General features: G+C 40.6%; 1 protein-coding gene across 2 annotated transcripts in view; it reads left to right on the plus strand.

The window, feature by feature from the left end:
- LOC149289049 (kinase suppressor of Ras 2) overlaps positions 1–25,120 on the plus strand; it is a 175,801-nt gene that overhangs the window by 14,011 nt on the left and 136,670 nt on the right. For both annotated transcript variants that reach the window (XM_089491065.1, XM_089491064.1), the window contains exon 2: positions 24,360–24,500. In XM_089491065.1, the coding sequence (XP_089347191.1) occupies positions 24,360–24,500 (141 nt within the window). The remainder of the gene's footprint in view (positions 1–24,359; positions 24,501–25,120) is intronic.

Here is a 25,120-nt window from a genome sequence, read left to right on the forward strand (position 1 = left end):
ACTGTAAGTGGTTATTTGCTGGGACAAAGATTTTAATCTACTGCATTACTTTGCTTACCTAATACTTATCACCCGGTAACTAAGTTATCGTATGTGTTACAGTCCAACTGATTGAGTGCTTTCATCTAGCTAACAGATTTCTTACAAGAGTGCTAACTCTTCTTTTGTTTGACCTCTTGTATTTGGAAATCTGAAACAAGAAATGAGTTCTGCCTGTCCTTGCAAATTCAGCTTTGTCAAACATGTGCTAAGTGTTGGACTTACATAATGCTAAGTGTTATGCTGTGTTGTCACCCTGTAGAAGGTCAAAGCGGATTGCCTGCTGTGTTTTCCTTACATAATGTATGTTTGTGATCTTTCATCAATATGGTATTGGCAGAATTTACTGCAGAACTACTTGTTTGACTTATTAAACAGAGAATGTGGAGAAGGAATAATTAGAGCTTTGATGTGACGCTCACATATTCTGGCAACTGAAAAATTGAGCCTGACGTTGGATTACATTTTTCACAAATTGTGGGTTTTTGATATTGATGAGACAAAGACTACGTAACTGAAGTTTTTTTTTTAAATTCTTTTTAATCATTTTAAGTAAAAAAAAATAAAAACAGTCCAGAAAAAATTGTAGTGCGTTTATGGAAATATATAACTTTTTATGGTTTCAGGACTGTCAGGACTGGGTTGGGAGTTTAAGGCAGAGGTTATGGAAACACGGAAACCAAAAGTACAAACAAAATGCAAAAGTCAATGATCGTTTCAAGAAGTCGTGGTAGGCGGCACACGATCCAAACCATTAACAAGCCAATGGTCGTAGAGCAGGAGACAGATCGAGTAGTCCGGGAACAAGCCAGTGGTCAAAAGCTGAGAGGTCACACAAGGTCAAGCTGATTGCAGTAGGGGTAACCAGAAAATAAGACCAAGGTCAAGAAAGTCAAGATAATTATTCCAATGAATTTATAAGTTAAGTAGTCTTAGAAAAAGCTGAGGATTTAACTAGTTGACGTTCCTTTGGATGTACAATTGCATCCTAAAAGAAGTAGCCAAAACAACCATCTGGACATAACTGTATTATTTTGAATAAGCAAGGTCATCTCCCTGCTGATACATAGGGAATCAGGCTGGTGATAACAGGAGATTGGGACATTCGTTTTCAGACAACAAACTTAATTTCCTCCTTTTTTTGTTCAGAAGAAATTAGGAGGGCTGTTTTTATTCAGAAACGAAATTCGTTGCCATTCACTCACTCCCTGTCATACTCTCTCATTCTCTCACACACACACTGTCTCAGTGTCTCCCTAACTTCTTCATGTCGCCACAGCTCCCTTTCTCCTCATTTTCTTCCTTTCCTCTGTTTATTCTTAGGTGATCTGCTGCATTAACCTAGCCTCTTGGAGCACTTCCACATCAAGACAGGGCCTCTGTGTGCACCACAGGGACAACCTCTCCACTAATTGGAGTTTGTGGTGTGCTCCAAGGCTCTGCTGTGTTGCAGAAGTGCTCCAGGAGGACTGAGTAATGCTGTGGATCACTGGGAGAAGTGGATTACTGGAAAAGAAAGAAGAATGAACAAACAGGAAGAAAAAAGAAGAAGCAGAACTGTGGAAAAGGAGACAGATAAGGTACAGAGACATTGAGAGAGAGTGGGAGAAGGTGACAGAGAACGAGTGTGAAAAACAAAATTTAAACTGAAATTTGGAGCTTTCAGCTTCATTTTTGTTTATTTTCTTAGTGACTCCTCCTCGTTTTTTGGACATTCATACCAATTAATGATATTGGCACATTTAGTTTAGCTTAATTGCAACATTTCTAGCACATTAATAATTATTTCAGGTAATAGTTTTAAATACCACTTTAACTGGGGTGATGCAGAATTCTAGGTGTTGTATACCAGATTGTTTGTGAACTGATTCTGGTACATTTACTTTTCTTGTTTACCAGGTCAGGTAATGCTTTTCAATGTCTCTCTACTTTATGTGGTCTACAGCCTATGCTCTGCGCTATTACTGCCTGCTCGCAGTGACAATTTGCTGCAGACTTTTTTCAGAACTTCACAGATTCTTAGAGAATATAAAGGAGCATATCACAAGCTGTGAGTTTTTTTCTCACAGCTTGTGATATGCTTTCTGTATGTAACACTGGCAAAAATATTCTTATTTTTATTGATATAGCCAGTGATCTAATCTGTGTCTCATTTTGTTTTGAATGAAATGTCACTATTAGCTACTTGGCTTGAGCAACAGCTATGAGTCAACAATATTTTCTTTATTGTTATGTTATGCATATGGCTGGCCATTTTATAGACCAGTTATAATCACTGCCATACCTGGCAACTCTCCAGGAAGCCCTGCTTACCCAAGTAAGTTTCTTACCAAGAATGTGACCATGTCCACTACCTGCCCATGATCCACCTACTCCTTACACATTTTCCTCTGTTCCCCACCTAGTTCTCGCCCACTAAAGGCTGCCTGGGACTAGCCACACCCTGCACACATATGCAAATTGTCCCACCTCTACACAAAGCCATTCCTTACATGAAAGCTCTTGGTAGCCTATCCTGGGATGTTCCCATTTATTCATGTGCCCTGGTGAAGTGGTGAGACAGTCAGATACAACATAACTGAGGTCCAACGTATCACATATGTCTATTGCTGCTCTTAAAGGTACAGTAATGACAATAACTTTTTATGCATCAGTTAGACAGGCAATGAAGCATCATTTAAGCTTTTCATTGAGCTATAAAGGCAGTGTTTCAATTAGAATCACTGATCGTTCACTTTCCCAGGTTTCTGCTGTCTGCTTCCTTGGTATACTGCGCATGTGTTCATGTGCTCCCAATGCTTTCATCCATAGCATCAGGGTTTAGAGTTGAACCAGTATAAATATGGTGAAGCCAACTTGCCTTCAGAGTGTTTCACACAAAAAAACTCTGCTCAGTGTAGTGGGTTGTTGTTAGATAACAATGTTTATCATGTTTGTGCATCCTGGAATGGGTTACTTGCATTTCATTCTACAGTCCAATGTAATTACCAATTTAAAGGGGTCCACCTGCTATCATTGGAATTAATCACTATACAATTAACAATTATACCAAGTGTAAGACTAAAGTGATAGCTGCTTATGTTTTATAACACTTTTAAGCAATTAGATTTACAAGATCTACGCCTGTGAGTTTGGCCCATGCAAGGCTCAGTATCCAGTGTACTATTCAGTAAATAGGGAGTTTGGAGGCAAGTTCTGTATTTCAAGTCCCTTATATCACCCTGGGGACCCAGTCCAGTGCATACTTTATGAGTGTACAGTTCTCACATTGAAGGAAAGTGGATTTGTTTTAGACTTGCGCATTCGTCTTCGGACGAACATGTAAACGAGCACGAAGAGGCCGTTTTTTTGTTCGTGCCGAAGACGCGCCGAAGAGAATACAGTGCCGGCAAAACGTAGGCGAAGACGAAGACTCACAAAGTGGATCACGAATCTTCGATTCTTCGTGATCGTCTTCGTTTTTGCCGCGCAGCCGCCAAAATTTCAAACAGGAGTGAGCTGATCCTCGTCTGTCCAATCAGCTCGCTCTTGTGACGTCACGCTAAGGGTCTCGTCCAATGCCTGTGCTGCTGTTTTTTGAATTCTGAAACCGTCTTTATAAGACCAGAGCTTGCCTGAGAGATCCATTCATTTTCGCTGTGACTGCTTTGGCAACACTGCTGTGCTGCATCCGAGCGTTACAGAGAGATTGTTCTGTTCTGTGTGAGACTGGCAAGCCTCAGCCTGCCATTTCTCACAGTGTACTCTTCCTCACTTCAGTTCTACTGAATTAATAATATTTAATAATAATAATTTTATTAATTTAATCATTTTTTTATTTAATTTGTCATCAACTGTGTAGTGCTGTTGAGTTGACAGTGCACTCAGTGCCTCACTGGCACTGGGGTGCCCTTGCCCTGGGCTGGCACTAGTGCCTACTGCCTGTCCTGCTTAAATAAATTAAATAATAGAATTTATAAATAATTTAATAGAATATATTATTAATAATTGAATACATATAAAATTATATATATATATTTGTCAGTTATATATACTATAGTTAGTAATAGTATACTAGTGTAGAGTGTACTGTAGACATTCAAGACATCTACTAGTGTCTAATCTAAAATCATTAATATCAATAATTCTATAATTCTTTCTTATCTTAATAGTTAATTAAATTAGCTATAAATATAATTAATAATTACTACTAGCTTATAGTTCAGCTAATCTTATTAGTACTGGTGCTGCAGCTCTATAGTTTGTGCTTTGTTTTAGCAACAGCAAGAGACCAAGTAAATTTTTCTTAATTAATAATATTTCATTTTATTTCATTTGTTTTGCTCACCTCAGTCCATCAGTGAAGTGAACTTGTTGGGCTAGTGAGTGCAGCCGCATAAGTGCTGTGTGTTTCAGCAAGCAGTGAAGCTAACTGTTTTGCTGTGACATTTTATTTTATTTCTAATTTCTTTTCAAGAAAAATTGACTGTGTGACAACAACAACTGTACTAAGCAAAGCTTCAAGCTACTAGCTGTAGTACTAAAATAATTCTAATCTTTAATCTATAATATATTATATAATATAATATAAAGTCTAATTCATAATCTATAATATATATAAGTAATTCTTTCTAATTCATAATCTATATTCTATCTATAATCCATAATATAAGTAATTCTAATCTATTAGTAATATAATATTATATATAACTTAACCTCACTTTAGCTTAGTGGGCTTGAGAGCGTCTGCCTAGAGTTAGACTAGAATACTAATGTAGCTGTAGGTTTAGCTTAGTAGGATAGGCTCTTAGGCCCGTGTAATTTCAAAGTCTTTAATTTTTTTATCCCCCTTTTTTTTTTATTTATTTTTTTTTTACGTTTTTTAAAAAACTCCACACTACACACACAACACAAAATTTTTAATGGATCCTCCTTTTGGGACTAAGGAGGGACAAGCTCCATCTACCACCACCACCAGCAGCACCACCAGCACCACCACCAGTTCTAAGATGCAGTCTTTGCGTCAGTCTAGTCGGCCAAGTAGGCCAAGCTCTCGCTTATCATTTGGGGAAGCATTGCTCGAAGGATCATCAAGTAAAGGAAAGGCACCAAAAGCAGGCAGTAGTAGTGCGGCTAGGCCCACAAGCTCTATGGTTTTTTACGGAAAGCCTAAAGCACCAGAAGCACGTTCAAAGTTAAAGGGTAGCACAACTAGTACTTCTACTAGCCCAGTGAGTAAAAAGAAGTGCCTTTTGCCCCAAGCAGCATCTTTCCCATCCACAAGCAGCATGCAAGGTACCAAGCAGAGCCAAATAAGCAGCAAGACTCAGAGGGGTCCCAAACCAAAGCGATCTCATTCCTTTGTAGGGAAAACCACTACCCCCACCCCCACCTCTACCGCCTCTACCACCACTAGTGCTGCGCCTACTGTTCCCACCGGTACCACCACGCCATGTCCTCCTAGTACCTTTAGCAAGCCACCAAGTCCTTACAATATTTTTGTAAAGACAGTTAGAGAGAGGGCTACACATAGTGGAACTCCCCCTAGCGAGGTAGCAGAGGAGCCTGAGACTGAGAGGCCAAGTGCAGAGTCTGTTCTTCCTGCTCGCACTACTACTAGTCACGAGTCTCACGATGATATCAGTCTTAGCTCCAGCCTAGCAGGAATTCCATTCGATCTGGCTAATGAAGAACTAGACTATGAGCCAGAGGAAGTAGAGGAGATGAGTGGTCAGGAATCAGATTCCTCAGGGAGCAGTGTCCAAATGACTAGTGCACAATTTTCCCCTGAGCCTCCACCTTCTCCGCTACGATCATCACCATCACCACCACCAGCAGCAGCAGCAAAACCTAGCAAATCTAAAGTTAAAACAATTAGCAGTCCCACTATGGCCAGTACTGTTACCACCAGTCCCACCACCACTAGTTCTGCCTCTGTTCATCCACCCCGAGCAGTAGGAGCAGCACCCAAGGCACACTCCAAGGCTATGCGCGCCCCAATTTGGGAGCACTTTGAAAATGTTGAAGAAGGGCACTATGGAAAGTGCATTGTGGGAAGCTAATAAGCAGAGGGAAAGTGTCTGGCCATTTTACCAGTGCTAGCATGAAGCATCACCTCAGCACTCAACACAACGCTGTGCTATTGGGGAAAGATGCAGAAGTAAAACTTAGTGCAGGCAGCATAGCTGGTGGCCGTGGAAAAACCCCAACAGCTGCTTCTGAGCCAGCAGCAGCAGCTAGTGCTGCCAGCCAGAGACCAAGGCAGGTTGGAGCACTGCATGTCCAGCCCACCCTGGAACAATTTGTGGCATTCCAATTCAAAAGGTCAATGCCCAAACAGCAGGCCAATAAAGTAACGCAACTTATTGGTCAGTTCATTGCTGTTGGAGGGGCATCCTTCTCTATGATCGAAGGGGAGCCTTTCAAACAATTGATGGCGGCTGTGGCTCCACAATATACAGTTCCGTCACGTTCCACTTTCAGCAGGAACATTGTCCCCTCATTGTATCGGTCCTGTGTTGCAGCAGTGAAAGAGAAGCTTTCCAAGGCTGCTGGTCAGTCTGTTCATTTCACAACAGATTTGTGGAGTGCACCTAGTGGGCAGCATGCCTTTCTTTCTTTGACAGCACACTGGTGGCAGCCCGGTGTGCCCAAGGAAGCTGCTGCAGCAGGCTACCGATCATTCCTTCTCCATGCAGAAGTGATGGATGAAAAGCACACTTCCCAAAATATTCTGCATGCAATGAGGAAAATGTTTAGCCTTTGGGTGGGAGCAGAGGCAGGCACCAATGTTGAAGTTGGTTTTGTGGTAACTGACGGAGGTGCCAATATGGTGAAAGCGCTGCGAGATGGTCATATTGTTGGTGTGCGCTGTGCAGCCCACATCATCCATCTTGTAGTGAAGGCAGCAATGTCAGAAGGAACTAATGTGGCAGCAGTAGTTCTGTCCCGCTGCAGAAAGATTGCTGGGCACTTTCACCATAGTGTTAAGGCTAGCCAACTTTTGAGGGAAGAGCAAGAGAGGTCAGGTCTTCCCGTACACTGCCTACATCAGGATATCAGTACACGGTGGAACTCCACGTTAGACATGCTGGAGAGGATTTTGGAGCAGCAGAGGGCAATCCATAATCTTGCCTCAGAGCACAATATTGGGATTACATCTCCATTGAATAGGGAGGATTGGACAGTGATCGCCCAGCTAGTGGCAGTACTTAAACCATTCAGGGATGCCACTGAAAATTTAAGATCAAACACTGCTAGTCTGGCCCAGCTAATCCCAGTGTTCTCCAATCTAGGCAGCAAGATGGATGTGTTCCTTGAAAACCGTGAGGCTATTCAAGGTGGCACTCTACATCCTGACGTAGCAGCCATAGTCAGGAAGCTGAAGGATCTGCTAAAAGTACACCTTCGCAAACGCATGGAAGAGAGTCCCGAAATGATGCTAGCGTGCCTTTGCGATCCAAGAATTAAGGGAAAGCTAGCTTTGAAATTCAATGTTCTCAGTAGCTACCGGGAGCAATTGGTCAACAAGGTGCGTGACTGGAATGCTGTCCGAGGAGGGAGAGGTGCAGGAAGAGGAAGAGATTATGTGGTCTGCTACTCCTAGCAGCAGCATCAGCAGCAGTGCCACAAGCATCACAACAACACAGCTGAGTGGAGCAGCTGCGTTTTGGGAAGAGGCACTTGGGAGTATAGTTGGACCATCTGACAGAGCTAGCAGCAGAAAGGAGAGTAGTGCTGCTGAAATGGTCAAACTTTACCTCTGTGAAGTTCCTTCTGCACCTAATGTTGATCCTCTTAGCTACTGGGATGAAAAGAAGAGTGTGTGGCCTGCACTCTCATGGGTTGCGCAGCAGCTACTATCATGTCCGCCAACCACTGTTCAAAGTGAGCGCGTGTTTTCTATGACTGGAAACATACTGAGTCCACAGCGCCTTTCTTAAATTCAATCTGCCCAAGTTGGGTTACCCCGCTCTTAGCTTGGAAAGTAAATTTTTTTTTTCTCTACTGTTTAAGGTAGTTTCTCCCCCTGGCTGCATCTGTTTGCGGTGTGACAAAGTCTGCTACCTCCGCCGGTGTAGCCAATTTACGCTAGGGCCTAGTGTCTGAGTTCTGGAAGTCCGCTCCCAAACGCCATGGACTAACAGGCTTTCATGCTTTGCTCTGGGGTGAAACAGGTGAGCGGGTCGCCAATTGCCCACTCATTCGCCTTTCCCAATGCTGCTGCTGGTGGTGGTGCCAGGGTCTCTTCTCTGCCAGTTCGCTTCCTGGCTAGAGTCATGCCCAAAATGTCCTTAATGGTAAGGGCAGTTTCTCCCCCCTGGTTGCACTTGCTGTGGTGTGGCAACGCCTGCTACCTCCGCCGGTGTACCCAGCTTACGCTAGGGCCTTGTGTCTGAGCTCTGGAAGTCCGCTGCCAAACGTCTAGGACTGACAGTTGTTTGGATGCTTTGCCCTGGGGTGAAACAGGTGAGTGGGTCGCCAATTGCCCACTCATTCGCCTTTTCCATTTCCATTTCATTTGTTTCCGTCTGATACACAACCTACCAAACATAACACACACAATAACACATATAACACAGTGACATAACACATAACACACATAACACATATAACACAATGACATAACACACATAACACACACACATGTACAATTCACAAATCACAAGGAACTTTCCTCCTGTTATTTGCCCTGGCCTTCACTTCTACACTCACTAGCATTAACGCTATAACTCACACTTCACCCTATAACATTTTTCCATCCACATAGCTGCCAACACCCAACTTTTTCATGGACAGTCCTGCTTTTTTCCTGTCCCATCAAATTTACCTAAACTAGGTATGCTAGTGCACATAGGTATAGCTGGGTAGGGTAGCACTACAACATTAAATAAATATAATAAAGTAAATAATAATAAATATAACTTTAAAATAAAATTCAATAAACCCATTAAAATTAAAATTAAATTATTATTTAGACATAATATATCTTTAACCCCTTCGCGACCTTTGACGGTCCTGAACCGTCAAAAAATTAAATAAGCTTAGAAAGTGATCAACGATCACTTTCTTCGCTTAAACGGCGTTACTGTAATGCCTCGATGTCGAGGCATTCAGTAACGCCGAGATCGGCATCGGGGACCATGTCTGGCCCCTCCCCGGGGCGTCAACAGCCGCCATACATTGTATGGCGGCGGACGCCCGTTTTAAAAGTGTTTAGGAGGCGATCAACCATCGCCTCCTAAACTTAAATGGTGTCGCTGGAATGCCTCGATCAGGAGGCATCCAGCGACACCCAACACTTACCTTTGGATGGGCTGTGACCGCTCCGGAGAGCGGTCACAGCCGCAGCTGCTGGTGATCTTCGCCATCAGCAAGATGGCGGCGGCCCGGGAAAAAAACCAATAAAGAAGAAAGAGTTCGCTAGACGGTCTCCAGACCCTCTAGAGAACTCTGGCTCCACTTGCAGCTTGAATACAGGTACTGCATTCAACCAAGCAAGTCAATGGAACCCAGCTTTCTAATCACTATGTGATTAGTAAAATATTAAAAAAAAAATAAAAAAAAATAAAAATGGAAAAAAAAAATAAAAAAAAATGTGCTAACATTTAAAAATAATTATGCAGTGATGTCACTTGATGAACCATCCAGTACCAGCTAAATGTGTAAAAAAAATATAAAAAAAGTATAAAAAATAAAATAAAATAAAAAAATAAAGTTTATTATTTTGAGCAAGTGCTAAAATTTCTCAAAAATCTCAACAAAGAGTTAAAATAAAAGCACTTCAAATACCCAAGGGGTGTCTAATATATAAAAAAAATGGCTGATGGGGTAAATTGGAGTGGCCGAGCTCAAAGATAGGGCATAGGTACAGACTGACCAAAATGGAGGAAAAAAGCGCACTTCCCAAATGTGGCATTTTAAATCTCAAACAACCCGACAAACCCATGTATGTGGGGTATCACTGTACTCAGGAGATGTTCCTGAAGACATATTGGGGGGTTGTTTGACAGTGACATATACCAGGACCTGTATATCTATAACTAAAGTACAATTTGTGTGAAAAGAAAATAAAAAAAATTACTATTACAAAGTTTGACAAAGTGTAGTTCTATAATTGGTGCATGGAAAGGGTTAAAATAACAGCATTTGGAATACCCTGGGGTGTCTAGTTTTCAAAAATATATGGTTTGAATGGGTTAAATTGAGTTAACCGGCTTCAAAGATATTCCAAAGAGGAGATGGAGGCAGACTGACCAGATTTGTTAAAAAAGATTTGGAAATCATAAAACGCTGCTTGTACTTATTGCCCTATAACTTACAAAAAACAGCAAAAAAACATAAAAACATTGGGTATTTCTAAACTCCGGACAAGTAGTAGAATCTATTTAGCTAGTTTTTTTACTTGCTTTTTTAGATGAGTACAAAAAACAAAATACTGTCTGCGCTTCTCACCCTAATAAAGTTGGCAACAAATATATAAACATAATATAAATGAGAGGTCCTCTCATTTATATTATGTTTATATATTTGTTGCCAACTTTATTAGGGTGAGAAGCGCAGACAGTATTTTGTTTTTTGTATACATTGTACAGCCAACACACTGTATTTGCAGCATGCTCACACTGTTTGGTAGGCCTCATATTATACATTTGTATTATTTGAGCCTGAGACTAGCTTAGCGCACCGACATTTTTTCTTTTCCCTGTTTTTTAGATGAGTAAAAGATTTTTCAAATAAAAGTCATAAAATGTGTTTTTTTTCAATTTTTCACCATGTTTTTTTTTATTCTTTTTATAGTAAATAAGATGATACGATCAAAATAATGGTATCTGAAGAAAGCCCATCTTGTCCTGAAAAAAACAATATATAACTTATGTGGGTACACTAAATGGGTGAGGAGAAAATTACAGCTGAACACAAGCACCACAAAAGTGTCAAAACAGCCTCGGTCCCACAGGGTACAAAACGAAAAATGAGCCCGGTCCTTAAGGGGTTAACCAAAACAGTGCACTGCTAATAATCTTAAAAATAACCGTACATTAACCCTAAGCTATTTTTTAGTTCTTGTCCAACATTTTTCCATTCGCATACCTGCCAACACACCCAACATTTTTGTGGACAGTCCTGCTTTTTTCCAGTCCTGTCCAGTAAAAGTTGGGTTGTTGCAAAGTATGCCATTATAAATAGGTAGCAAATGTTAGGCATGTATTAGAAGTGGTCCAAAATCAATTTAAAAATGTAAAATAATCCCTATTCTTTTATTAACCCCTTAACGACAATTGCCGGTCCTGGCACGACACGGAAAAGCATGTGCTTTACGACAATTGACGTGCCAGGACCGGCACGTCTTTAAACGGGTGCAGAAAGCGATCTACTTTCGCTTTCTGCACCCAAAAAGCGTTGCTGAATGCCTCGACATCGAGGCATTCAGCAACGCCGCGATCGGCACGAAGGGGCCATCTCTGGCCCCTCCACGGGGCGTCAACATCCGCCATACTTTGTATGGCGGCGGACGCCCGTTTTAAAAGCGTTTAGGAGGCGATCAACGATCGCCTCCTAAACTTAAATGGTGTCGCTGGAATGCCTCGATCAGGAGGCATCCAGCGACACCAAACACTTACCTTTCGGTGGGCTGTGACCGCTCCGGAGAGCGGTCACAGCCGCAGCTGCCGGTGATCTTCGCCATCAAGGAAGATGGCCGCCGTCCTGCAAGAGAAACAAGCAAGTTTTAAAAGCTCGCTAGACGGTCTCCAGACCATCTAGAGAACTCTGGCTCCACTTGCAGGTTGAATACAGGTACTGCATTCACCATGCAAGTCAATGGAGCCCAGCTTTCTAATCACATTGTGATTAGTAAAAAAAAAATTAAAAAATAAAATAAAATTAATAATTAGAAAAAAATAGTAAAAAAACAGTAAAATGTAAAAATCATTTCCCACTGATGTCACTATCAGGGGAACCTCCAAGTTGAAAAAAAAATGTTTAAAAATTTTTTTTTAAAAAGGCAACAAAATATAAAATATATATATAAAAAATATATTTTTGTGAGCAAGTCCTAAAATTAGCATATTAGCTTAAAACAATTCTCGCATGGAAAGAGTTAAAATACTGGCATATTAAATGCCCGTGGGGTGTCTACTTTTAAAAAAGGTATGATTTGATGGGGTAAATTGAATTGGCCAGGTTCAACAAGGTCCCAATTAACACCGGGGGAAGGATGGCCACACATCTAATTTCCAATTAGAAAAATGCACACGTACCAAATGTGGCCTTTTAGTTCCCCCAAAAAATGACAAATTCATGCATGTGGGGTATCACTGTACTCAGGAGATGTTGCTGAACACATATTGGGGTGTCGTGTGACAGCGGCATATACCAGGAGCTGTAAATTCATACATAAAGTAGGTGTGTGTGGGAAAAATACACACACAAAAATACTACTGCAAACTTTGAAACAATGCTGGTGGTAAAATGTGTGCATGCAAAGAGTTAAAATACCAGCATTTAAAATACCCTGGGGTGTCTAGTTTTCAAAAATATATGGTTTTGTTGGGCACACTGAAATGGCCCGGCTCAAAGATGTACCAAATAGGGCATGGGCAGTGGATCCCCAAATGCCAAAGTTCAACATTGAAAAATGCGCATGCCCCAAATGTGGCCCTTTTGCCCCCAAACAGCCAGGCAAAATCATTCATGTGGGGTATCACTGCGCTCAGGAGATGTTGCTGAACACATATTGGGGTGTTTTGTGATAGTGACATAAACGAGAACATTTTAATTCATACCTGAAGTAAAATGTGTGTGGCAAAACAAATGCAAAAAAATGACTACCACAAAGTTTGACAAAGACTGGTGGTAGATATGGTGCATGGAAAGAGTTAAAATACTAGCATTTGAAATACCCTGGGGTGTCTAGTTTTCAAAAATATATGGGTTTATTGGGCACACTGAAATGGCCCGGCTCAAAGATGTACCAAATAGGGCATGGGCAGTGGATCCCCAAATGCCAAAGTTCAACATTGAAAAATGCGCATGCCCCAAATGTGGCCCTTTTGCCCCCAAACAGCCAGGCAAAATCATTCATGTGGGGTATCACTGCGCTCAGGAGATGTTGCTGAACACATATTGGGGTGTTTTGTGATAGTGACATAAACGAGAACATTTTAATTCATACCTGAAGTAAAATGTGTGTGGCAAAACAAATGCAAAAAAATGACTACCACAAAGTTTGACAAAGACTGGTGGTAGATATGGTGCATGGAAAGAGTTAAAATACTAGCATTTGAAATACCCTGGGGTGTCTAGTTTTCAAAAATATATGACTTGATGGGGTAAATTGCATTGGCCGGGTTCAAAGATACCCGACATGGCACATGGGGGGAAGAATTACCAGATTTGGAAAAAATGGCTTTGAAATAGCAAAACGCTACCTGTACTTATTGCCCCATAATGGGTAGAAAAAAGCAAAAAAACATAAAAACATTGGGTATTTCTAAACTCAGGACAAATAGTAGAATCTATTTAGCAGGTTTTTTCATTACCTTTTATAGATGAGTAAAAGATTTTTCAACTAAAAGTTAGAAACAGTCATTTTTTTCTAAGTTTTTCACCATATTTTATACTTTTTTTAGTAGTAAATAATAAGATACAATCAAAACAATGTCATCTAAAGAAAGCCCTTCTTGTCCTGAAAAAAACAATATCTAATGTGTGTGGGTTCAGTAAACGGGAAAGAAGAAAATTACAGCTAAACACAAGCAGCGCAGAAATGTTAAAAAGGCCATTGTCACGAAGGGTACAAAAAGTAAAATCAGCCTTTGTCACGAAGGGGTTAAACATCTATGGATGTGTGACTGTGTATGATAAAAAGGAGGCCAAGTTCCTTGGAGCATTTGTCTAGGTCATTTTGTGTACAGTACACCTCGGTACATGTGTGCAACTCTATTGGTCGTTTCGGCAGGGGGCTCGCCTGCCATCAACGAATGAGGTGCATTCTGCAGTTCTGCAATTCATTTGTTGATGCCAGACCAGCCCCCTTCCGGCGACCAATAGAGTCGCACACACGTACCTTCACGCCGCGAACGCATCTGCTGCTGCTGCTGCTCCGATGTGTTCTTAACCCCGTATTAACCCCTGCTACGCAGCCGGGAGAAAACTAAGATGAAACCAGCAAGAAGAATGGCCACGAATATTCGCCCGAAAATATTCGCCAGGAACGGGCGAATATTCGCGGAATACGAAGGTTTTTTTTTCTCCGAAGACGAGTACGAAGACGAATACGAATAGCCCCCTGGTGCCCAAGTCTAATTTATTTTTAAACAAAGCGTAAGAGTCTTATTTTTTTTGTTTGCTTTCTTCTGAATCAACACAATCAACAAGTTATTGAGAAGGTTGGTCTTGATGGATTGTGCAGTCCATATACAGTATGCAGGGCCAATAAGGTCAGCATTCCCCTATTGACATAGTTGTGTCCCACGGCTGTATATGACAGAACATGCTCAGTAGAGGTGATTGGGAGTAGCAAAAGCTAGTCATGTGTATGCCAAACAATGATATTTCCTAACATACATGAAGTTGACAGCCATTTATGTGACGTAAATAGGAGTGCTACTAACAATGCCCAAAAGATGTATATCCTAAAAGTTCCTGGCTTTAGATTTAAATCAGCCAGAAGTCTCATTCTCTAATTCCTGTAACTAACCAATGCATGCTAGTTAGCACACAGTAAAATTAATTTGCATCCATGGCAAATGGATCCCATCATGAATTAAAAAATAAAAATACATTTTTTGGAGCCCTGACTGTTCTTCTAAAAACTTGTAGCTGTAGTGTTGAAGAATGATAGATCTGAATTTGGCATTCTGAATAGGGTCATGAATAATCTAAATCTTTGGGTGCATGAAACACAAATATGCTTGACGAGACCTGGAGGTTTACCTGTTATACCATATAGTCTTGCTTTTTTAAGTATGTCCTCACAGCTCTAGCTGAATGATCACAGCACCAAGCTTATTAGCACATGGAATCAGTCGTTACGTTCCCCTGTGTGTGCTGCTTTGTAAAATGATATAGTACTGTAATCATTTGGAAGTGGGAAGAACAAAAGTAACGGGCCACTAGGGGATTGCGGGATGTTGTGTGGCTTTCAGAGGCAGGAGATTATTACATGTACTTAAATGTTTCTTACCATCTTAAAGGGCAGTGACCAACCAGTTTGTCAAGCATCTTGTACAGTGCTGAGCAGAGGGACATGTAGTTTTCAGTGCAAATGTCTTCTTCACAGTATTGAATATGAGAGAGTGTATAAACACTTCCATAAAGAGGTTGCATGGAATAATATGAGCTACCTTGATATTGCTCATTAGGACATTTTCACTGTTCTGCTCATGCCCTTCAGCCATGGTGGCCATGTGTCCCGGGTTGCCCAGACTAGTCCCACATTCTGGGGATCTGCCCCGCATTCAAGGCAAGCCAATTGCAGGACAATGCACTGTACCAAAATGAAGACTGGCATTGTTTACACCATGGTTGGTGGGGCACCCTGGCTGACATTGAGAAAAAAACATGCAACTAATAATACAACTTACATAACTTTAAATAGTTTGTAACGTCCCTCAAAGAAACAAACAGGACTTTAGTCTTTGCCAGCTTTGCTATTGCTGGCTAACAATACCCTACATGTTTGTGTTGGTTTTAGAGATATGATGTTTAAGGGTGTTACATGACCCCACTGTGCTCCTGCCTCCAAGACTGGGCAATTCTCCCCAAGCTGGTCCAAAATTCTTCTTACAGGGTTGTTTGACTTAAACCAGTCCACTCTCGGTGATGGGAAAGCAGTGGGGTCACTTAATAAATGAACGTATGATGTGGGAGCAGCTATAAAGAAAGGACTCCTGGCAATGAAATGTTATGAGAAGTGTGGGAAATTGTGTGAGAGGCGTGAGAGAGAGTGGGGTATTATGGAGTGAGTATGTTTTAGTGTAAGTGTGTGAAAGGGAGTGTGTATGTTACAGTAAGCAGGCTAGTGTAAGTGTGTGCATGTGTGATAGTGTGTGTACATTTTGCGCTAGTGTGCAAGTTAGTTACGGGGGGGTTGGGGTTATGAGGCTCTCTTAGCTGTAGGCCAGAATGTGCCAGCACTATTTTGAGCAAAACACACAGAACACGAAGATTTTAAGATACCTAATGTATGCGATCATACATACATCAGGCGTAGTGTTGTAATAGTTAATGAGCTTCACAAGGGACTCTACTACATCATGTTACATAGTTTACTTTTGTTTATTAGGAAGAGCTGGATAGATGTGCTTTATAAATATGTGTGTATACTTCTCTTGTCTATGTAAAAGATATTGTATTTGTGTATGTCTCTGTTGTCTCCACAAGACTCTAGTATTTTTGCCTGTACTATAGGAATTAGGCCATTTTGCATCTATTCCAAGCCCCCCACCCCCACCCCCACCCCGGCCATATGTGGGTGAGCAGCATAGTAACATGATATTTTAGGTTGAAACAAAAAACACAAGTCCCTCAAGTTCAACCTCGATGTTGATCCTGAAAAGTCAAGAGAACAATACATTGGAATGATTTCAAAATTGCCACAAAAAAGGGAAAAAATGGCTTTGTGCCGCTGGCTGTAAAGACCTCCATCTTATTCGTACTGTTGTTCTTAAGGAGCCCAAGTGGAATCTTGTCATGGGTCCTTAAGGTAATCCAGGTCCCAGGGCAGCTGTCCCATTTGCCCCACATTAAAGATAGCCCTGATTATAATATATATTTTAAGAAAAATATTCCTAAAATTTGTAGTGTGTTTTCCATAGTGATGTAGGTGCACGGTATTTAAGAATAAGAAAACCTGCGCATAACCTGAACTCTGATATGCACCTTGTTATGCAAAACCATGGTCCATGGAGTCTAAATTGGGACAACTGTGTTTGAGCTGTGTAGCTATAGGAGGGCGTGGGTGAGGCTAGAGGCAGAAGCGAGTGGGGCCAACGGTGTGACTACTGATCTACCTTACCCAACATGCATCCTAGCAGTACTCAGCTGCAAAGCCTCCCAAAGTTGGCTCCCATGGCTGATCCAGGGAAATCAGAAGATCAACTCATGATCCCCACTTCCTTCAAAAGTGGGACTATGCTTGAAAGTCCGGACTGTCCCGTGAATACTGGAGATATGAAATAATGATGTCTGTATCATTAACATGAATCCATTTTCTCTGACGATGTGCTAAGATTACCAATGTGTATAGCTTCCCAAGCATGTACACAGGAAGGCCTCTGCCTCTTATTAGTTTTATCATCTGTTTTTGGGGCGGTTTTGTTTGTATAAAACACATTCATCCTTTAGGTGCCCTAAAATAGCAGTTGTAAGTTTTCTTTGGAAGGCTTTACAAAACAATTATTATTATTATATAATTATTCAGTACTACTGGTGATACAGGCCTGATAGAACATGTAAACGTTAGCTTCAGCAGAATGCTGGGTAATATATACCGTATTTGCTCGATTATAAGACGAGGTTTTTTTCATAGCAAATGCTCTGAAAAATACCCCTCGTCTTCTAATCGGGGTCGTCTTATAATCAGACCTCAAATAGAGGTCTGACTATGAGACTAAGATCCAGATCCCCCGCACCGCTGCAGGGGACCTGGATCCTTCTGTCTCCCCCCCGCCCATTTAACACTCCCCCCCCCCCACCCCACACACACTTACCGGTGCTTCCAATTTCCTGCTGTATACCGGGGCAGCGGGTTAACGTCCACGCGATCCGCGTAGACAACTTACGCTGCAGCCGGAAGGAGGTGTGGCTAGCAGCGGGGGTTGTCTGCGTCCATCGCGCAGACCTTCCCCGACTGTCAGAGATCAGAGTTCCCCGCATCGGTGATCTCTGCGCGATGGACGCAGACAACCCCCGCTGCTAGCCACACCTCCTTCCGGCTGCAGCGTAAGTTGTCTACGCGGATCGTGTGGACGTCAACCCGCTGCCCCGGTATACAGCAGAAAATTGGAAGCACCGATAAGTGTGTGGGGTGGGGTGGAGTGTTAAATTGGGGGGGAGACAGAAGGAAGACTGCTGCCCCGGTATACAGCAGGAAATTGGAAGCACCGGTAAGTGTGTGTGGGGGAGTGTTAAATGGGGGGGAGACAGAAGAAAGACTGCTGCCCCGGTATACAGCAGGAAATTGGAAGCCCCGGTAAGTGTGGGGGGGGAGGAGTGTTAAATGGGGGCATAGGGCATTTCTGGAGGCAGAGTGCTCTATGAAATGCCTTTTAACCCCCTGAACGCCACTCTGCCTCCTGAAATGCCTTTTACCTCCCTATATGCCACTCTGCCCCATAATATGCCTTTTAACCCCCTAAATGCCAGAGTGGCATATAGGGGTATAAGGCATTTCTGGAGGCAGAGTGGAACATAGGGGGTTAAAAGGCATATCATGGGGCACAGTGGCATATAGAGGGTTAAAAGGCATATCATGGGCCACAGTGCCATATTGGAGTGGCAAGCCTGGGGGCAGATGTGCGTAACTGGGGGGCAGGTTGGAAAATACAAGGAAATAAAAACAAAAAAATATTTTTCTCAATCATAGCTTTTATTAAAAAATGTAATAGTTTACATGAATTAACATTTACTGGTAAAACTTTTTTCCTATAGGGTCGTCTTATATTCAGGCTTTTTCTTTTTTTTCTAAATTAATATTCAGATTTTGGGCAAAATACGGTAATTCAAAATGCAGAATATTCCGCTCACACCTATCAAAAAAATTACACATAGGTAGACAATAAGGGTCCTCAGCTAAGCATAAATATGCAGAGCATACCAATTAGTTTGCTTTTACAAATTGCTCCCATTGGCATTAAAACTGAAGTCAGTATTAAGAAAAGACAATAATCAATGGCATTTTTGTGTGCCTTTGTTGTTTCATTGATCTGCATAACTAAATGTTGCATTTCAAACATTTGGTCCTCTTCGGGTATTGCGATCCTGGCGAGACGTATGTTGTAGGTGTTAAGGTGAAATTAAGTAATTTATTTATATAAATCATGTAAAATTACATGATGGCCACATATCTTTATTTGAGTCTACTGTATATCTTGTTGAAAGTGCCACTGGCAAGTGAAAGATCTAATTAGGACTGACTAGACCATTATTAACTTGCAGTTACATCGAATAAGCAAATTCTAAAAGTATAGAGAACCTTGCTGGAACCAAATTAAACACTTTTCGTTTTCACATTAGGATCAGTTGTGTTTAGAGAAATTTGCATGTAAGGCAATATTAATATTTAAGACGGAACCTTTATTTATCTATTAATTACCTGTCTGGTGATCAAACAGTTAACCACAAGTTGTTGGCCATGAAACACGTTCTGTTTTCAGCATTTGTGTTTACACAGTGTTTAGCGACTGCATCAAACCTCTCATATTAGAAAAATCAGCAACATGGGTACTTTAACGGCTCATATATTCTCTGATAAACTATCATTGACCTTTGGCCGGCAAATCAATCTTGGTGTTTTTCAAGTTTGTAGAAGCAAAATTAGGCTAGATGGCGGAACCACACGTTTAACCTCTAGACTGCTAGGGATGCGGATAATTTGGCAAATAGAATCGTCAAAAGGAAAAAAAAGGTTAACCGTAACACAAAAAACATGGAATAATAAAAACAAAATCCAATAGGGATCCTCGCAAACACATCACACTGGGGATTTGAGGCTGACGTACATTTCAGGTGAGCATTGTCATATTGTTGTCTCTTATGGGAATGACAATTACGAAGTGAGTAAGTAAGGTAAAAATATAAAATAAAGTAAAAATATTAGGGATATATTTTAATTTATGGAGACAAAGTGTAACCTTTGGATCCTGTCAACTTGGAAATATATAACATGTCTAATATCATCTGCCTTTGTGTGAAAGTAGAGAAAAGATTTACATTTTCACACCGTGTGTCCAATGAGCTAATCAGCCATCGTCGCTCATAGTTTTGATAATGGTATGGATCTAAGTGTAAAAAAAGGCTGCAACAGGAAAACTACAATTTCATTTCATTGAATCTATTAACTCGAAAATGACACAAAAGCATTGATTTATAACGGCGCTGCAAACAGAACAAAAATGTACAGGACTGTGATTGTATGCCAATGCTGAAAGTAGATCTGTAAAAATGTATTATTAATATTATTTATTTGTACCGCGCCAACAATTTATGCAGCACTTCTTACAGTGCATGTATTCAAGAGGTATGACAAAACTAAAATTGACAGACTAAGACAGACAGATAAATCAAGTAAACAGGGCCCTGCTCATAAGCTTACACTTTTCATCATGAGAAGCATTTTGTATTAATATTTGTCTGGCTTTCAAACAAGAAAACGTGATAAATCCAAAGTAGCCACATCGCATTGAGGACAAAAATACATAGAAAGCTTGGTTGATCTATTTATACGAATCATTATTTATGGCCATACCTTGGAACTTCCCAGCGAAGGGTACCCAAAGGTTATTCTCTTGTGGGAGAGTGGCCTTATGAAGAGGCAGGGATAACCAAAACCTAGGGGCAGGAGTGGTTGCAAGAGTCCCAGAAAGCCTTTAGTGGGTATGGGGTAGCCAAAAAGAAACTAACCCAGAGAAGCCGGGCTTTTGGAGTTTTTTTCACTCAAGGTATTTTGCAGGAGAGTTGAACATTTCCACTCCCTGATATCGCTATGCATTATCAAGGGCAAACCTTAATGAGTTTCTTCTGCAAGAAGTGGTGTGTCGGCCCTTTATAATGCACAGCTAAATCGCGGAGCAGCGTTTTAAAAAAACCTCCCACATTATCTATGCATTATGCAAATATTCAACTCTTCTGCAAACTCCCTCTCTAGTGAATAGACCCCAGAATGCCTCAATGAGCGTATAGACCTGGGTGATACATCGTAATGCATTTCTTGAGGAGTGAGGACACTAGGTAAACCGGTTCAAATGCTCCTCCTCTGGTAAGTCTGGCTTGGGTTTTGGTTCATTGAACGATATGTATTCGCACTGAGGTGGCAGAGGTTATTTCTCTGAACCACCACCGTGTGACTGAAGAAATGCTTTCCTGCATTACATCCTTTAATCTCATTTCAGACTGGCCTAGCATTTATCGTACTTTCAGTTACTCTTCCTCCATGTGTTTAGTTCAACCTCTTCATGTATTTGAAAGTCCACCATCGCTTCAACAAGCTACACCTGTTTAGATCTATTAGCGTTCCATGATCGTTTCTCTTCCGTAAGCCATACACCATTTTAGTAGCCATTGTTTGGAGTTTGGCTTCATGGGACAACCCTGTGGTTGGTGTATGGGTACCATAGCTAAGATTATTTTCATGTCAGTGGAAAATGGTTAGTCTTAAATACATTGTTAGAAGTGTAACACTTTTATGGCAGAATAAATTGTTTAATATGAAGGATGCACCACACAAAAAGCAAAACTGGGAAAACTCACAGGCTTAAAAATACCCTACAGACTCCACAGAGAAGTCTGGCAGCAGAAAAGTAGTACGATGCCCCTTTGATATAAAAGAACAATACAGATGTCTCGGCTGGAAAATCAGCATTTTCATTCTTGTTCTAGACAATACATAAAAGAGTGAACATTCTTACTAAATAAAATATAACAAAAAACCCAAAAGTACCTTTTTATAAAACAGACTATTTTCAGTTATGTTTGATCGACTGTAGTTTTCTAACGGTTGAGAGAACAATTATTTAAGGGGCGTTTTTAAGTAGATCTGTTACCCATATGTTTCCTGCGGTTGCTTTCAAAAACTTCCAAAATTGATTTAGATTTTGTTTCCAAATACATGACTTGGGCACAGTATATTCCATGCAGCTCGAAAAATATAATGCATCTTAAGAAAAACACTGGAAAAGTGTAAGGCCACAGTGCTTTATAACTGTGACAAATTAGAATAAAACAAAATTATTGCTCATGCATATAACATGTTCTTTGAAAACAAACCTGCCAAAATCTTGAAAAGTAAATGATAGATAACACGGGATAGGGTATACTAGCATACTTGTAAACCGTATCAAACATATAAATGGAACAACATTCTGCAGGGATATCCCGCCAAATACCAACAGTATCCGTTGGGTCAGAACAACCTACCCACATCAAAATCCCTGCCGAGTAAAACCAGAGCTAAATCTTGGTGTAACAACCAAGTAAAACTTTGTATCTCCATAAAACGTCTGCTGGTAACGAATGTAACAAGGGAGGGAGGGCGGAGAGCTCACTATTAAACTCTGTTGGTGAAGGTTGCTTCTGGCCCAAATGGTGGGAAAACTAACCCATAAATAGCTTCCTATGATCCCTGCCAATAAGGCCCTTTATACATTAACCCTATCCTGCTTACTGCCAATACAGGCCCAGTAATGCAGCCCTTTCCCTTAATGTTCAGGGCTTACTTGTAGTTTTAGACATAATAAAGCAATGAATTGTAAGGTTTCCCTAAGCCATTGTTTGGCAAATTATGCATAATTATTCAGTTTCTTGTCCTGACCTCACTTATCTTTTTGAACCAGCCATCAACTTTCTTTAAGGGGTTTACAATGCTTGGGAAATTGACACATCCGCTTAAATTGTCTGCTCCACAATCAATTCATACATATGGCCCACTATGTTTAATAACATTAGGTGACAGTAACTGCATGGATTCTGCATTGTTTAAGCACACTCCCTGTGAATCGTGTTGTGTTGTGGCAGCTTATATAAGGTTAACACTGGAATCTTCTTTTCTAAACTCAAAACTAGATGGAATTATACAAGATAACTAGAACATGAGAAAAAAGGCAAGTAGACACAAAGTCTCAGTGCTGCCATCTGCTGATAGGATTGTGTATAGGGTGATAGCTGCTAGCAAAAACACTGTTAAATTTCATCTAAATGCTGAATGGATGTGTGAGGAAAGTAATTCAGCTGCTTTTAGGGTACAGTACCAAAGATGTAAAAACTATAATAGATTAGGCACCGTGCTTTTTGTTTCAGCCATGTTATAGCATAACAAGTGCCAGCATATGCACAGTACAAATGTTTTAATAAAAAGTGTAAAATTCTTCTAAACACAACATACAGAAAATTATTTTTCATTCTCTTAAACTGAATTAATGTTTTAGGCAAAGGGTCGCTTTTAGTTGCCATTTGTCATGGTTCACCAGCACCACCTTGTGGACAAAGTAAGAATATACATTTTTGAGCTGTTCTTGCGTTCTTTTCTGTTCCAAATACCGTATTTGCTCGATTATAAGATGAGGTTTTTTCCAGAGCAAATGCCCTGAAAAATACCCCTCGTCTTATAATCGGGGTCGTCTTATAATCAGACCTCAACTAGGTCTGACTATGAGACTAAGATCCAGATCCCCCACAGCGATGCAGGGGACCTGGATCCTCCTGTCCCCCCCCCCCTCTTACCGTTACTTGTGAGTCCCCGGTGCTTAGTCCGGGCAGCGTGTAGAGCTCTATGCGATTTGCGTACACAACTTCCGCTGAAGCCGGGAGGAGGTGCAGTTAGCAGCGGGGGTTGTCTGCTCCGGTAAGTTTGGAGGAGGGAGGGAGTGTTAAATGGGGTCATAAGGCATTTCTGGAGGCAGAGTGCTCTGTGAAATGCCTTTTAACCCCCTTAATGCCACTCTGCCTCCAGAAATGCCTTTTAACCCTCTATACGTCACTCTGCCTCATGAAATGCCTTATACATCCCCATATGCCACTCTGCCCCATAATATGCCTTTTAACCCCCTAAATGCCAGAGTGGCATATAGGGGTATAAGGCATTTCTGGGGCAGAGTGGCAAGCCAGGGGGCAGATGTGCATAACTGGGGGGGGCAGGTTGGAAAAAAAAGGAAATAAAAACAAAATATTTTTCTCAATCATAGCTTTTATAAAAAAAAAATGTTCACATAGTTTACATGAATTAACATTTACTGGTAAAACTTTTTTCCTATATGGTCGTCTTATATTCAGGTTTTGGGGGGTCGTCTTATAATTATGTCTATGCTTTGTAACTCTGTGCAGAAAGTTTAAAAAGTTATGTTAAACACATATTATGTGGAACACAGTTACCTTTGGTAGAATCTGGTTTATTTAGCTTTGATTGTCCCATCACAGACCTTCAAATCAGAGTTAGATATCATGATCCATGAGTGACAGACCCTTTTTGCTTGATATTCATTACAAATTACTGTGTCTGTATGGTTACTGGTGCCATTAATACAATGTTAACAGAGGAAAATGTCTGCGTATGGATTACAGAACATGAAATTTACAGTTCTGTATGTTTCCCAAGCCATTGATAGTTTTCTTTTTCCTTCCAGAGCAAGTTGGTGAAATACTTCAGCCGCCAGCTGTCTTGCAAGAGGAAGGTGGCTTTGCAGGAACGTAATGCTGAACTGGAAGGATTTCCACAGCTTATGCATTGGTTTAGGATCGTCAGCATCCGCAAGGAAGTGACAGAGGTAAAGAAAAGATGTCTGATCTAACTAAACATATAGAGGGAATTAAACAAGATAAGCACTTGTACTGACATAGCAGAAGGTTCAAGCATTAAGAGTGACAAGGTCCAATTGTGAATCTATAGACCCTCAATGAACTTATAACTAACACATTTAATTTAGGAAATCAAATGTGTATATATATATATATATATATATATATATATATAGATATATATTCATACATATATATATATATATATATATATATATATATATATACACACTATATTTCCTATATATATATATATATATATATATATATATATATATACAATGTCAAAAAATAGAGTATTGCAGAGTATGCGGTGATACCTTTTTTATAGGACTAACATAATATTAAAAAGACAAGCTTTCGAGAGTTATATAACTCTCGAAAGCTTGTCTTTTTAATATTATGTTAGTCCTATAAAAAAGGTATCACCGCATACTCTGCAATACTCTATTTTTTGACATCGTGTCTACTGGACTAATACGGCTTCACCCTTTTACATTATATATATATATATATATATATATATATATATATACACACACACTTTATTTCCTAAATTAAATGTGTTAGTTATAAGTTCTGGATATCT

Source organism: Sceloporus occidentalis, unplaced genomic scaffold, assembly GCF_023333645.1.
Source record: "Sceloporus occidentalis isolate IW3139 unplaced genomic scaffold, rSceOcc1.0.p SCAF_48, whole genome shotgun sequence".
Lineage (NCBI taxonomy): Eukaryota > Metazoa > Chordata > Lepidosauria > Squamata > Phrynosomatidae > Sceloporus > Sceloporus occidentalis.